The following is a 15034-nucleotide window of genomic DNA, read 5'->3' on the forward strand; positions in this document are numbered from 1 at the left end:
CTAGCGCCACCAGGGAAGCCCTCTACACTATTACTCATATTCAAATTAACTATTAACCCAGTTTTTTTCTTTTTGTCAACTACAAATGGGTGCTCGCCAAGGGCATTTGCCATCCTTGGAGGTAGAATTCCATGTGGAGATGGAATTCTCCCTGGAGATGGAATGCTGTGCGGCTGCAGCTGTTGACCTTAGACATGCCCTAAAGGGAGTTCAGGGGAGAGAATGAGACATTCTGTGCTCCAGGAAAACTGCTGTAACAGGTCTTTGGATAGCTAGATATTTTCAGGAACTGATTTCATGATCCCAATCCTTGCATCTCCTCATTATCTAGAAAAGCACTAAATCCTTTCATGGTGACATCAGCTCCTTGTGACTAGCAGAAAATCTTTTGTAAGGTAAGCACTTGATTGCGTGAACTCCCACTTCACCAAAATCATATATATCGATCTTTCCTGCTACCTCTAACTTTGGAGTAGTTTTTCAGAGATATCTGAACTGCTGTCTCCTGGGCAATCCTCATTTTGCCCCAAATAAAGCTCAGCTTGCAACTCTCACGTTGTGCATCTTTTTGTAGTTGACATTTTTTTGCAGTGTTGCTCTTCAGCTATCTCATGAATTGCAAAATATTTATTGGGCTTTCTCTGGTTGCGGCAAGTGGGCTTCTCATTGCACCGGATTCTCTTGTTGCAGAGCACAATTTGTAGGGCACAGAGGTTCAGCAGTTGTGATGCTCGGCCTTATTTACTCCGTGACATGTTGAATCTTCCCAGACCAGAGATCGAACCTGTGTTCCCTGAATTTCTAGGCAGATTCTTTAACCACTGACCCACCAGGGAAGTCCATAAAATATTTAATTGACAGGATGTTTGGACCCTACTGATACTTACCCTGCCTTGCTCCTGATTATGTAGTTTTGTTTGGAAGGAAAGTTCTATTCCATATTCCCTGATGTTTGCCATAGCTTAACTTTTTGTCTTCATGATTCTAAAGAGAACACTTTCAAATCCATCATCCTAGTCAGTGATGGCTATTCAAAAGTGCTAAGCTCAAGGCTGGTTGATGCATGCTACCGCTTCCTGTGGTCTCTTCAGATTCTCAGATTGGTAATAAGTTATTTAGAAACTACTGTTTCAACATTGGCAAAAGTTGGAAATGGCATTGCTGCAGGAAGGGGGACCCCTTCCAGGGCCTGAAACTGGGCTCTTGTCTAACACTCGGAAATGAATTGTCCGAGGAGACACATGGGAAAGGGCATCCGGGCGGAGAGGAGGAGGGTAAGGGAACCCAGGACAGCTCTGCCACATGGTCTCAGTCTTATGGTTTTATGGTGATGGGATTAGTTTCCGGGTTGTCTTTAGCCAATCATTCTGACTCAGAGTCCTTCCTGGTAGTGCACCCTTGTTCAGCCAAGATGGATGCCAGAGAAAAGGATTCTGGGAGGTGGTTGGACTTGTGGTGTCTCCTTTAGACCTTTCCTGAACTCTTCCGTTGGTGGTGGCTTATTAGTTCCGTGTTCCTTACCAGGACCTCCTGTCCTAAAACAACTCATGCAAGTGGTTGTATGGTGCCTGGCCAGGGTGGGCGGCTTCAGTCAGTGTGCTTCCCCTAACAGTATGTCGCTGTTTCTTGAAAATTCATGACTTAGAAACAAGAAGACAACAGCAGTAACATTCACCAGAGAGCAAGTTTCGCCATAAGTTCTAGAAATCTAGACCTTCTGGGTAGAACCCTATCCCCAAGGCAGCCAACAACTAATTCTTACCTCAGAGCGGGGAAAGCCTCAGTCTTGACTGTCTGGCTGTAGCTCATAGTGTGGTCTTTCAGGGTCTTAAGCAGAGCCATGTTGCTCTTAATTTAGACTTAATGAGTTCAGTTATCTGTTTTCCTAGATCATCTGAATAGAAACACCAGAAACAGCAAGTTAGAGCAGAAAAAACAAGCTCACAGTATCATGCAGTGACAGTTAAAAATGTGAAAGGCCAACAGAGGAAACTGGAAAGCAAACATAGAATCTAAAAAGTAAAGCAGCCTGGGGCTCATTAACATAAGAGCAGATGACTAATTCTGTAATCTTTGCAGCCCTTGAACTGAGAGTACTTGAACTGAGAGAACTGAGAGGAGGAAAACTGAGCTTGAAAAACGGCAAAAATTTCCCACATTTATTGAAAAACTGTAATCTCCACATCCAGGAAATTCAACTAGCTCCAAGTATAAGTGCAAAGAGATCACAAACATATCATAGTACAAAACTCTGAAAGGCAAAGACAAGGAGAAAATCTTGAAAAAACCTAGAGGAAAGCAGTGCATCACTTACAACAAGAGAGTTTACTTCTGGATTATTAAGAAAATCATAAGTACATTTACAGTACTGTCTGTATTGATCCCATAAGTTTGTACTGTCAGTTTACAAGATGAATCATCTTTCTGTTAATATCTACACCAGTATTGTCTTATACAATATAAAACATGTATATGTTTTATACATATATGTATATGTATATGTACTACTAACTACTAACATATACATATATGTATATGTATATGTACTACTAACCCTAGGTATCAAAAACGAAAAGATGATGTGAAAAAGAATTTATTTACAGGTATAATGATTCATACACTGATAAAGAAACAGCAATGTGATTGCTTTATGGTGGTCTAGTGTAATTGGTACAATCACTTCAAGGTAGACCAACCTATAGACTAACGAATAAACACTACACAAATTTTATGGTATATATAGTCGTATCCATAATACAGTATTAGAAAGTTACTTAAAAAAAAACTCCACTTAGCTGTGATAAGCTGATTTGCAGTTTCTCCAATTACGAGAGAAGTATAGGAACACTACTGTACGGGCAGCATGATTCTTTGAAAACAAAGGCATAAGCAGTAAGAACACTAATGTTAATAATTTTATACTGAATATTACTCACCTAATGCCTGGGTAAGGATAAGCCACCCACTCCCTTCAGAACCAATCTTGCAACAGTGTTCCACATGATGGATACTTGGGCAAAGAAAATGATGACACAAAAATATCTCAAGTTTTTATTCTACAGTTACTAGACTTTTGCATGAAGACACTCATATGCATACATAAGTTTATTAACTGCATGACATGACTATTTACTATTCATTTAGAGGAAGTGAATCATCATAAAGGTCTTCATCCCCATTGTCCTCATTTCCGGTAGGCTGAGGAGGAGGAGGAAGGGAAGTTGATCTTGTTTTCTCTAGGGTGGCAGAAGCAGAAGAGGTGGAGGAGGTGGAAGGGGAGGCAGGAAAGGGAGGCACATTTGGTGTGACTTCATGAAAATACAATGTAATTTCTGATTTTTTGCCTTTTTGTTTCTTTATAAATGTTTCTATGTGACAGCAGTCCCCATTTTTGGCACCAGGACAGTTTTCGCGAAAGACAATTTTTCCACGGACTGGTTAAAGGGGGAATGATTTGCGGATGGTAGCTCAGCTGGTCAAGAATCTGCCTGCAATGCAGGAGACCCGTTCAGTTTCTAGGTCAGGAAGATCCACTGGAGAAGGGATAGGCTACCCACTCCAGCGTTCTTGGGCTTCCCTGGAGGCTCTGTTTGTAAAGAACCTGCCTGCAATGCAGGAGACCTGGGTTCGATCCTTGGGTTGGGAACGATCCCCTGAAGGGAAAGGCTACCCACTTAAGTATTCTGGCCTGGAGAATTTCTTGGCCTGTATAGTCCATGGGGTCACAGAGTCTGACATGACTGAGGGACTTTCACTTCATGTGCATTATATTTATTATGCACTTTATTTCAATTGTTGTTACATCAGTTCCACCTCAGATCATCAGGCGTTAGGTCCTGAAGTTTGGGGATCCCTGCTCTATGGTACCAACCCTTCTTCCACCATTTGCTTTAGTTTCAGTGCTCATATCATAGAAGGTGCATGTCGTAAAAGAAGTCAAAACTGTCATAAATAATCAGAACTCTTCTGACAATTTGTTTTCTGACTCTACTTCTTGCTCATTGTCTGGCACTGGTTCAGAAGCACCCAGCCCCATCAAAGTGTTTTCTGCTCATTTCCTAGGTGTGGTGTCTATTAGCTTTTGAATCTCTCCAAGATTCATATCTTGAGAATCTTCACCCTCACTTTTTTGCAATGGTCACAGTCTCTTTCATGATTTCCGTGACTGGTTCTGTCATAAATTCTGTGAAGTCATGCACAACATCTGAAGAGTTTTCTCCAGCAGGAATATATTGTTTTGGGCTTGATGACTTACATGGCTTTTTCTGTGATGATGGCATCTTTATGGTATAATCTTTCCAGACTTCCACGATGCTCTCTTGGATTTTTGTCCATAGTGTTGACAATCCTTTCCATAGAGTACCATATATAATGAGCATTAGAAGTCCTTATAACCCTCTGATCTAGAGTCTGTATTAGAGATGTGTTTGGGGACAAGTAAGCCACTTTGACGCCTTGAAGTACTGAATTTATTGGGTTCTGAATGGCCAGGGGCATTGTCCAATATCAAAAGAATTTCAAAAGGCAGCTCCTTACTGGAGAGGTACTTCCTGACTCCAGGGACAAAGCATCAATACAACTAATCTTGAAAAAGGGTTCTCATTGTTCAGGGTTTCCTGTAGTACAATCAAAAGACTGGTAGATGGTATCTATCTCTTCCCTTCAAAGTTGGGGGTTCAGCTTTATAGATAAGGGCATCCTGGAACATAAACTGGACTGCATTTTCACAAAACAGTAATGTATCCCTCCTTGTCTTAAATCCTGGTGATCATTTTTCTTTTTTACTAATAAATGTTCTTTGTGGCACATTTTTTTCTCCCTCCATAATGGGGTACTTTGGTTTACATGAAAGACCTATTCAGGCAGATATTCTTTCTCCTTACTGATATTCTTAATGGCATCTGGGAACTTGTGTGTGGCCTCTTGGCTGGCAGGAGCTGTTTCTGTTATCTTGACATTTTTAAAGCCAAACCATCTTTCTAAAACCATCAAACCATCCTTTGCTGACATTAAATTTCTCCAGCTTTAGATTCAACTTCTTTTTGCTTTGTCATATATTAACTTTGCTTTTTCCTCAAATCATATTGGAGTCTCTAGGTACGCCTTTCTTATAATAATCCTTCATGCACATAAAGGCTGTATTTTTCAATACAAGATAAAAAGGTATTTTGTTCAAAGTGGAAGATGTTCACGCCTGCTGGTGCAACCACAGCAAGTTTTGTGAATTTCCTTTTCTGTTTTTATGATGGTCCTTATGCTGAACCACCTGCAGACCTCAACCTATAGTTAATGGTATATAGCAAGCAACTCAATTTTTTCTTGTAACGTCATGACATTTTTCTGCTTTTTGGGCACACTTCATATATGTCCCAGAGTGTCAGTCAAGGTTTACAGTATTGTACCAAACATGAAAAATATGTGAGAATGACAAGAGATCAATTTTTACTGCTCTATGCAATTTATTGGAGAGATGAATGGCTTACATAGCAACTTAAGCAGATGCTCAAACACTTTAGCTCACAATATCAACAGGAGGTGACTACAAAATTAATATAGTAATAGTGCATGCATTGGAGAAGGAAATGGCAACCCACTCCGGGATTCTTGCCTGGAGAATCCCAGGGACAGAGGAACCTGGCGGGCTGCCGTCTATGGGGTAGCAGAGTCAGACACGACTGAAGTGACTTAGCAGCAGCAGCAGCAGCAGTATGTGTATTATAATTTTATGAGTTTACTACATTTTATATTCATATTTCTCTCAATGAGAATGGCACCATGGATGGTCTAAGTTTTGATAAATTTTAAGTTTTTATAATAGATTTATGTATATTTTATGATAGTAAAAAAGACTAGTATTTACATATTTTATGCTTTTATCACATACCTCTTTTTTCATTATTTCTAAGTTATACTATGCAATTTGCAAGTTATACTATACAATACTATGCAACTTGTTATACTCCCTGACTTCCCCCCATCCCCATAAAACAAAACAAAACCGTCAACATCAGGCATTACCCAAGTATGAGGAATATATTTGCTCTTCTGAGAGCCAGGCTAAAAACATTTGAGAGTTATTCTCATTGGTCTATACGGGGATCCTAGGATTTCTTAAAAAGAATCAGTTTTTCCCAGTGAAAATAAAAACCATTAAAAAAAATCATAAAAGATAGCATAGCAACATAAAAGATAACTTTCTAAGAAAAGGAAAATACTCACCCATAAGTCTATTGCCGCAACATAATAATTTTCCATTTTATTTATTCCCTTCTGGTTTATTCCATAGGCATTTACATCTTATTGAGTATAACCATTTATATTTTTCTTTTTACAGTTAATATTACAGTAGCTACTACAGCAAGTATAATCATTTTTGATAGCACTGCATGTATTCAGGGATATATATATAAGCTATTTTCTCATGTCTCTCTCTCACTTGAGAACTTAGAAAAACTGGAACACAAGATTTTCAGACTCAAACCAGCTAGGAAAAAAATATCAAAATCTCAAACTTTAGAAGTTAAAAGTTTTGATTTATAGTCTCAAATCCATGATACTTTGCAGGTAACCTGGAAAAGAGCAGTCAATTTAAAATTTTTGACTCAGATGCCCTTATACACATAAACCTATTTGCTACCTTTATTACTTCAATTAATATACTGTGTAATTTGGGGGAAAAAAGTTCATTTAAATTTCCTTCTAGAAGCATTATAATTGTATTATGCAAGTTCAGTACATGGTGGCCTACAAGAGGAAATAAAGACAGAGAAAAATAATTTCAGGACCATCTGGCTTCTAATGTAAGAACCAGTTTAACAGACTTTACCTTACTGATATTTATACTCTTGTTATTTCCGTCTCCTCCCTTTCTGTCCCCCCACCAACTAAGGTCAAGTGGGTCGTTTCCAGGATAGAGGTATTTGCTTCCTTCCTTTGCATTACTCATTCAACTAATTCAGTCAGAGGCATAACCATTTGTAGATGTAGTAGAGATCTCTCTATTCTGCAAATTATAGCTCAATTTCAGCTGTCACATGTATAGTTCCTGTTTTGATTACTGAACATTTGAGATATGCATTGGTAAAATGCGACATGATATCATGGTACTGAACATATTGCCTGTTTTAAACCAAAGCAAAAAAAAAACCAAAAGAACCCAAAGCAACAAATTTAAAGCCTGTCCTGTCATCAATTAGCAGTAACTGCTTTGATGCTTTTTTCCCCCAACATTAACTGCCTATTCTTGGCATGCTATATAATTTGTAGTAAATGTGCTGCTGAAGGAAATATTTGTTTGTTCATGTGACTATAAATTGTGAAATCTTCACCAGGTTTTAACACAACCAAATAGCTGTTATTGAGCTTTATAAAATTAATTAGTATTACTTACTTTAAAGATAGAAATCATTAGAGGGATGTTCAAGGTATAACCGACCAATTTACTATTCAATGAATTAACTAGCTGAAAGAGAAATGTAGGAGCCTCTTTAAAAATGCTTAACGCTGGAGAGCAAGTAAGTTTATATTGAATTACAGTTCAAAAGGACCATTTGGCATTGTAGTCCAGATAAATTTGGTGAAGAGAAGATGACAGTACAACTCCTGAAAATTAGATTGTAGACCTTGCAAAGTAACTTCTCTTCTTTGGGTTTTCTCACCTGTAAAATGAAGGGATTAGGCTTTATGATACTTAAAGTTTTCAAGATTTATTTGGCTTCCCATAATACCTATTCTTGAAGTTTTTGCTATAATGTCTACTTGCACCTAAGAACACCCTATTTACATGACAAATAGTCAGTTTACAACTTAAAATTTTTTTTTATCAAGTTTTCTTAAAGCGAGCAATATCTATGTATTTATAGAAATCACCAAGAAAAAAACTACTGTGGAATATATTCTTAGGTGGAATGTAGGACTGGTGAGGAAAAGTGTGAAGATGATACACCAATTTAAGTTCTGATTCTTCTTTTTTGTACAAGATACTGTAGGAGTTATGTACACTGTTGACCATTTTCCCAGAACCCAAGATTATTATCCAAACTGTGCAATGTAGATATGCACAAAAGTCACATATTGAAATATGTTATTTGGTACTATTGTCAAGGTTAAAAATTGATGAGTCATTACATATGAGTGGGGCTAAGAAGTTTTCACATTACATTAGGAATGTAAGGGATCAATCTGTGCTATCTTTTCATTTCTAGTAGTAAGCTACGGTCCAGTGACTTTCCAAGGTCACAGATCTATTAATATCATTTGAGAAGAGTGCACAGATGTGATTGCCAATTCTGTATCATACTGTCCTTCTTCTAGATGTCAGAGCAGGACATCTAGAAGTTCTCTGATTAGGCAGAACTCTAAATGAAATATAAAATCTTAATGACACTTTACAGATGGGCCATCTAGCTCAATTTCTCATTTAAATCCGAAATTTAGTGTCATATGTCATTCAGCTTCTGTGCCAATGTTTAAGATACTCACTTATCCTTCAGAAGTGTTCCCTTTCCTTAGTGTACAAAGAACCATAAATTCTTTCTTACATTGAGTTCTAATCTGCTGTTTTGCAACTTTCACCTAGTTTTACGGAGTCAAAAAGGATAAACTGTACAAGCCTGTCAAATATTTGAAGACAGCTATCATTCCTTAGTCACGTAATTCTTTAGGTTTCGGTTTATGAGACCCTTCCCAACTTGGTAAAACACCCCAGGATTTGCTCTAATTTGGGAATATCCTTTCACTGCATCCTGAAATTAGTATTGCAGATGTGGTTTAACAAGCATTTTGTACATGAGATTATTTCTCCAACATCAATTTTTCATTACCATGAGCTTACTTAAGGTAGGTTGTAATCAACTGGTTCACATGTTATTTCTTGCAAGCTACAATCGCCAGGTATTTTTCCTCCATAAGCTCTTGACAAGTATAGTTTCATATTTCTATCAGTGGCTGTTTCCAGAATAATCATACCATGTGGAATTGTGCCCCTAACTAGCTTGCCAGTCTCATCCTTATGATATTTTTTCCCCTTGATCTCTGGCCAGTCTTCTTAATTTCAAACACACCATATCCTTCATCTAGGCTTCCACATACTGTTCCCCTCAGCCAGGAATGTTTCTTTGGGCCACCCAGGTCTAGTCTTTTCTTAAGTTATCCTTCAAAGCTCAGTTCAGATACCACTTCTCTGTGGGACTCCTCCACTTCTCCCTCCCCATGTTCCCTCTCAAGAATGCCTTTTACCTATTATAGAAAGTGAAAGTGAAGTCCCTCGGTCGTGTCCGACTCATAGCGACCCCATGGACTTCAGCCTACAAGACTCCTCCGTCCATGGGATTTTCCAGGCAAGGATACTGGAGTGGGTTGCCATTTCCTTCTCCGGGGGATCTTCCCGACCCAGGGATCAAATCCGGGTCTCCCGCATTGTAGACAGAGGCTTTACCGTCTGAGCCACCAGGGAAGTCCGTTTACCTATTATAACATTCTATAAATCTCCTTCAGTCTCACACAAACAGTAATAATACTCGTGCAATAAAGTATCTGTCTCCTCAGTTATACTGTTAAGTCTCTGAGGACAAGGTTAATGTCTGTCTTTATTTGGCATAGGGTTTTGAATGATTTAAACATTCAGTAAGTACCTGGTGAATGAGCAAGTAAATACTGAAGTAGTATGATCAATATTTTTAATTTTCCCAGGTGATAATATATATATATATAAAAACCCACTTAGCCAAACTCTGGGGTATGTTTAAACATAAGGAACTGTATAGGCTTCAAGACAATCATGAGAAGGAAAAAGTCTCTTTAAAAGAAAGAAATAACAATAAAATTTAGAAAACTATAGATCTATATACTATAAAGATGAATGGTATTTTTTTCCAGTCCTTATTTTAAGTAGGAAGTGAGGAGCATGGAAGAAGGAAAACAAGCACAGCTGAGTGGCATATTTTTGTTTTACTATTAATTCGACACATCTGAACCAAAGCATTCACAATACTTGATATACTTTGAAGAGAATCATATACTATAGTCTTAGACATAACCACAGAACAAGCAGAACAATTAAAACTACATAAGGCCTTAAAATATATCCACAGTGTGTATATTCATTCATTTACAAATTAGACTACATACCATTAATTTTAATTTTTCTTTCATTGTTTATTCAAGCAGGATTCATTCAAGGAAAGGCAACTTAGTTTTTGTGTGTGAGCTTTATTTTTTTTTTACTACATTGGTTAATATAAAAGTTATGAATTAAATGTTTTCTTATCTCCTGCATCCAGGAGTAAATCCATGAAATTCTCAGAAAGTAATCCAAAACAATAGGTCTTATTCTTAAAAATAGTCAAGAGTGAAAAGGGATCGAATAGCCCAGTCTGTGTGTGGTCTTAAGGAACATCTAATGGACTTTCAGATTTTCTAATAATTATAATACTGCATTTCTACGGGATTAGTCAAAATTTAAAACATTGTGTACAAAATCATTCCTGAAGCTCTAAATGCCTTTTAAATTACTAAATTGAAATTTTTAAGTAGTTGCCTCACAGTACCAAACTTAAAACTAGTTCAGATTTAGTTCTATCATGACTTCTCATTTAAAGGTAACTAGTTGGTAAATTAACAGATGGCATAAAAATTAAGACTTACATTTTTTTTTAGGAGAAAATGTATGATAACCAGGGAATACAGAAAATTCAATGTATTTTACAATAAAATAACCTTTTAAATCTCTATCCCTGTACAACAGGGTTTAGGTCATCTTTAGTGAACTTGCATGTTTTCATATAGTTTATTATGAGTACTTGAACTGTTTTAGATATACAATTTTTTATTGAAAGAATATTACATTTGTATACCAGGATAAGATTTAGTACATTGAGATGTTTTAAAAATATTTATAAATTTGTTTCTGATATGCAAAAGCATTTGGCAATACTTTTATAGCATTTGATTTTATAGAATTAAAATTTCATACAGTACTCATCTTGATGTTTAAAAAAAAATTCACAGAAAAAATATAAATTACACAGCCTGACTGCATGATACTGTTATTTCCAGTTTCTAGTTTGGTAATTAAAACCTTCATTAAGTCTGTTAACAAATCATTACCTGTACATTTATGAAGGCAACTGACATGATTTGAAAACAAAACCTTCAGGTTTTATGTTATTTACCAAAGAGTGCAGTTCAGCAAGAAAAGAAAACCCAATATGCAAATTTACAGAATATTTTACAAATTTACCAGTTCCTGTGACACAAACTGTTTCAACCTTTCAAGGTATTGTCCATAAAGTTCCACATCATTGTGACCTGCCCCTTCAACCCACAGAGGCTCCACAGGTCTTTGGCAACGCTCAAACAATGCGAGACCATGTGAAAAGTCTATGACTTCATCTTCAGTCCCATGAATTATTAATACTGGAGAGGTTATCTTAGAGATTTTGTCAATGCTGTAGGAAAAGAGAAGGGGGAAGAAGTCAACAAATTAAGTATGAAAAGGAAACATAAAACAGATTTTCTTATGTTATATTAGATAATTCAAACATTAGAACCACCTTTGAATCAATTCAGAAGGGCTGGATGCCTTTTAGATTACAAATAAGATTCAAAAGTCATCTTTACATTACTCCCTACTATATCTGAGGATGTTAATTTCATGCACTTCTGTTTTGAGAGAATCACTCAATTACCACAGTCACCTTAGTTTACTTTTCTACAGGTATTTTTTCCTTTTGGCTGTCCCACGGCATGTGGGACCTTAGTTCTAGCGCGATGGGGAGTGCAGGGTCTCAACCGCTGGACTGCCAGGGGAGTCTCTCCTTTCTACAGTGTTGATATTTAGAACAGAAACTTAGGGTGCAAGGAGAGGGGGAAATCAAGGGCTCTTTCAGCTATGTGTTAACTTGATACCTCTCTGCATTCATATTTTTTTCTCCCTCTTAATCTCTTACTAAAATGATAGCAAAATGTTTTTGTGTTTTGTTTTTTTTTTTAGGGTATTTACAAAAGTAGAAATAAAACAGAACATTTTGGAACAGGAAAGCAGATGAGGATGTGAGAAATAGATTAAAAGTATAGGAGAAAACACAATTTTAAGAGGATAGAAGGGTAAAGTGAAGAACCAGCCCAATTTGTACCACGGAATACACCAGAAGGAACGGACATGGGAATGAAGGCAGGTGATTCAAGTCTATAGAATTTGTTCAAAGTCTCATTAAGAAGTAGTTAGCCACCCCTGCCCCCAGTTCTTTTCTTTTCCCTCGCTTTTGCAGCTTGGTAACTAGTGGACTAGGGGATTACCAGATACAGTTTAAGGCAGAGATATCAAATAACAAGTAAACATATACATGCTGGCATCTAGGCCTTCATTCTTAAGGCACAGATGTAGGAAGAGTCTTCTTTGGAGACTATATATCTGCCTTAAGAGGAAAGATAAATAAATATTGATGAGCAGCATGGGGATCCCCAACTAATCGGCTTGACCAGATCACTGGATAGTGAAACTCAGTCAACAAGTCTTAATCACCCACTGCAGGTCGGTTCTTTAATTCCTTACTTTTCCATATGAGCCCACAACCAAGAATTATCAGACATCAGTGGAGAATATTTTAAATGTAACACAAGGATCAAAATAAACAATAAAATAGGGCAACTTGGAAGAGACAAACAATTCAAAGAAACCTTACAAATAAAAATTCTTTAAAAATTTCCTGAGAGAGACAGAGAGAGTGGTGCCAAGACATTTAGGTATTATAAGTATAAAATAAGGATAGAGTCTAAAAAAGAAGAAAATCATCAATGAAATAATTCAAGGCAGCATTTGGTAAGGAAAAAATGCTTGGGTATGTTATTTGCTGCCAACTATTCCATAATAGAGGAATTAAACAAAAAAGGAAATGTATGATGTTTTTCAAACAGTTTACTTACTGTTAGTGCTTCTGTTGGTGTAGCTAAAATGGAAGAGGGTGTCAGACAGACATATAACTTGGCAGTAGTTTACCCCAAATGTCTCCCTATCATTCCAACCATTCAGCTACACAGTATAACACACATACCCTCCAATCTACCGTTTTCTAAAATCAAAACAAATCCCCGATAAATGTAAAAACCAAAAAACCCCATAGCTTGCTCTGGTGATAGGATCATATGCTCCCATAAGCTTCCCTACCAAAGTAACCCCTTAGGCTAATGAAGAAAAAATGGTTTTGAAATGACCCTTGCTGTTGTTATAAAGAAATGAGTGATGTTTTGGCCTTTGGCCCATCTATCATTCACAAAAAAACCTTCGTATTGTTGCCCATTTGAGAAAGAAAGTAAGACTGAAATTTTCCAGGCTCTCACTTCTTGCCTTTTCCCTTTATTGAGAAAAATAGGCCATCAATTTTTTTGTAATGATGAAGAGGAGCTAGCAGGAACTATCATCCTACGTTGAGAGACATGAAGAAATGTAGTCCTCATTTTATATCTGTCTAACACTTATGTTTGCAGACCTATGGGACAATAATTATTCTGGTTCATTTAAGAAAACATTTTTGCAATTCATTTCTTTTGTAAAACATGTCACTAATTAGACATCATTCACTTATTTTTATGCACATGTATCTCCTTTTCCCTCTACTTGCTCCTCTCCTTCAGTATTATGCACCTCACTGGATGGCACTATCATCCATTAGCAATTCAACTCAGAAATCTGGGAATTATATTCAAATTTTTTTGTTTATATACAGTCTAACATTTATTCTATCAGTTTTAGTTCTCAAATTCATTCTCTTGTCTCTAATACTAGTGCTGCTGTCTGGGAAATAAGGCTCGCAGCACTTTTCACCTAGGTTACTAATGCACAAACATTTCAGCCTGCTGACCCGTGTCCTGCCACCACCCTCTTCACAGAGTAATTGTTTCACAATTTCTATAATATATGTAAAATATTAGTTAATAGGAGTTCACGGCTGAGAGAACCGTATCATGAATACCTTGAGTGATGGAAAAAAAATTCCTTCAAAAGTTTCTTTGAATTAAACTACTTGAATATTAATACTTACTTTGGGAATGCATCGAAACAGTAGGTCTTCTTGGTATCAGGAAAAGCAACTCGCATTCCTGAGGTCAAAGGAGAATGAAGAATAACAGCAGCACTCTCATACCGAGCAGCAAGATCCACAGACGGTACTGTCCCTATACTTTGGCCATATATAATCACATTTTCAGGGCGAATGCCGTATCTACATAGTACAGAAGTTAAAAAAAAAAAGAGTTGTAGAGTCAAACTGGTATGAAATGTTCAATCACTAGTAAGTACTTAATCTTATAAAAGAATGACTTAGAATGAGACAATGCCAACAAATTTATATTTAAAACTTAAGTTTCTTAGTCACCACTACCATATCTAATGCAATAATAAAATCTATATTCATGTATTTCATGTGTTTCCATTCCATCTTTTGAAAAAATAGTAGCTGAGGTCTCTTAGAATGTTAACGCTAAAGAATGAATTTATTAAATCATTTATGCAATTCAATGTAGCTTATTATTAAATATATTTGGAACATACTATGTCGCTAATATTTTAACGGACTGATATTCAACGGAGATTCAGTTTTTATATTCCATTCAATGAAACAAAGGTTTTTTATTTCTCTAGGTATTAAAAGTGGCTCTTTTTATTTTCTGAAGTTGGTCGTAGTGATGAAAACGCAATGTATTGTTAACAGTAGGGAATGAATAAAATATATGTATTATAGCCTGGACCAAATTACTTATTTTCTTGAGGTTTGCATTTATTCACCCATAGAAATGGACTAATGTCATTTCTGTTGAAATGATCAACAGATGAATGAGAATTCCAAATGCCACAGGTTCAGTGATTTATGAATAGACTTCATGACAAAATCTCAAGAGTACTACCTAACTCTGGTGGCTCAGAAGGTAAAGAATCTGCCTGCAATGCAGAAGACCCAGGTTCGATCCCTGGGTCGGGAAGATCCCCTGGAGAAGAGAATGGCTACCCACTCCAGTATTCTTGTCTGGAGAATTCTAT

At 36.8% G+C, this 15034-nt stretch overlaps 1 protein-coding gene across 1 annotated transcript in view; it reads right to left on the bottom strand.

Annotated features, from left to right (window-relative positions):
* Positions 1–9486: 9486 nt before the first annotated feature.
* The window catches only part of ABHD17B (abhydrolase domain containing 17B, depalmitoylase), a 46022-nt gene continuing 40474 nt past the window's right edge, over positions 9487–15034 (bottom strand). The window contains exons 3-4 of the mRNA XM_065908055.1: positions 14040–14219; positions 9487–11447 (exon numbers count right to left, since the gene is read on the bottom strand). Of these exons, the coding sequence (XP_065764127.1) occupies positions 11228–11447; positions 14040–14219 (400 nt within the window). The 3' untranslated portion in view covers positions 9487–11227. The remainder of the gene's footprint in view (positions 11448–14039; positions 14220–15034) is intronic.

This window comes from Muntiacus reevesi, chromosome 17 (genome assembly GCF_963930625.1).
Source record: "Muntiacus reevesi chromosome 17, mMunRee1.1, whole genome shotgun sequence".
Taxonomy (NCBI): Eukaryota; Metazoa; Chordata; class Mammalia; order Artiodactyla; family Cervidae; genus Muntiacus; species Muntiacus reevesi.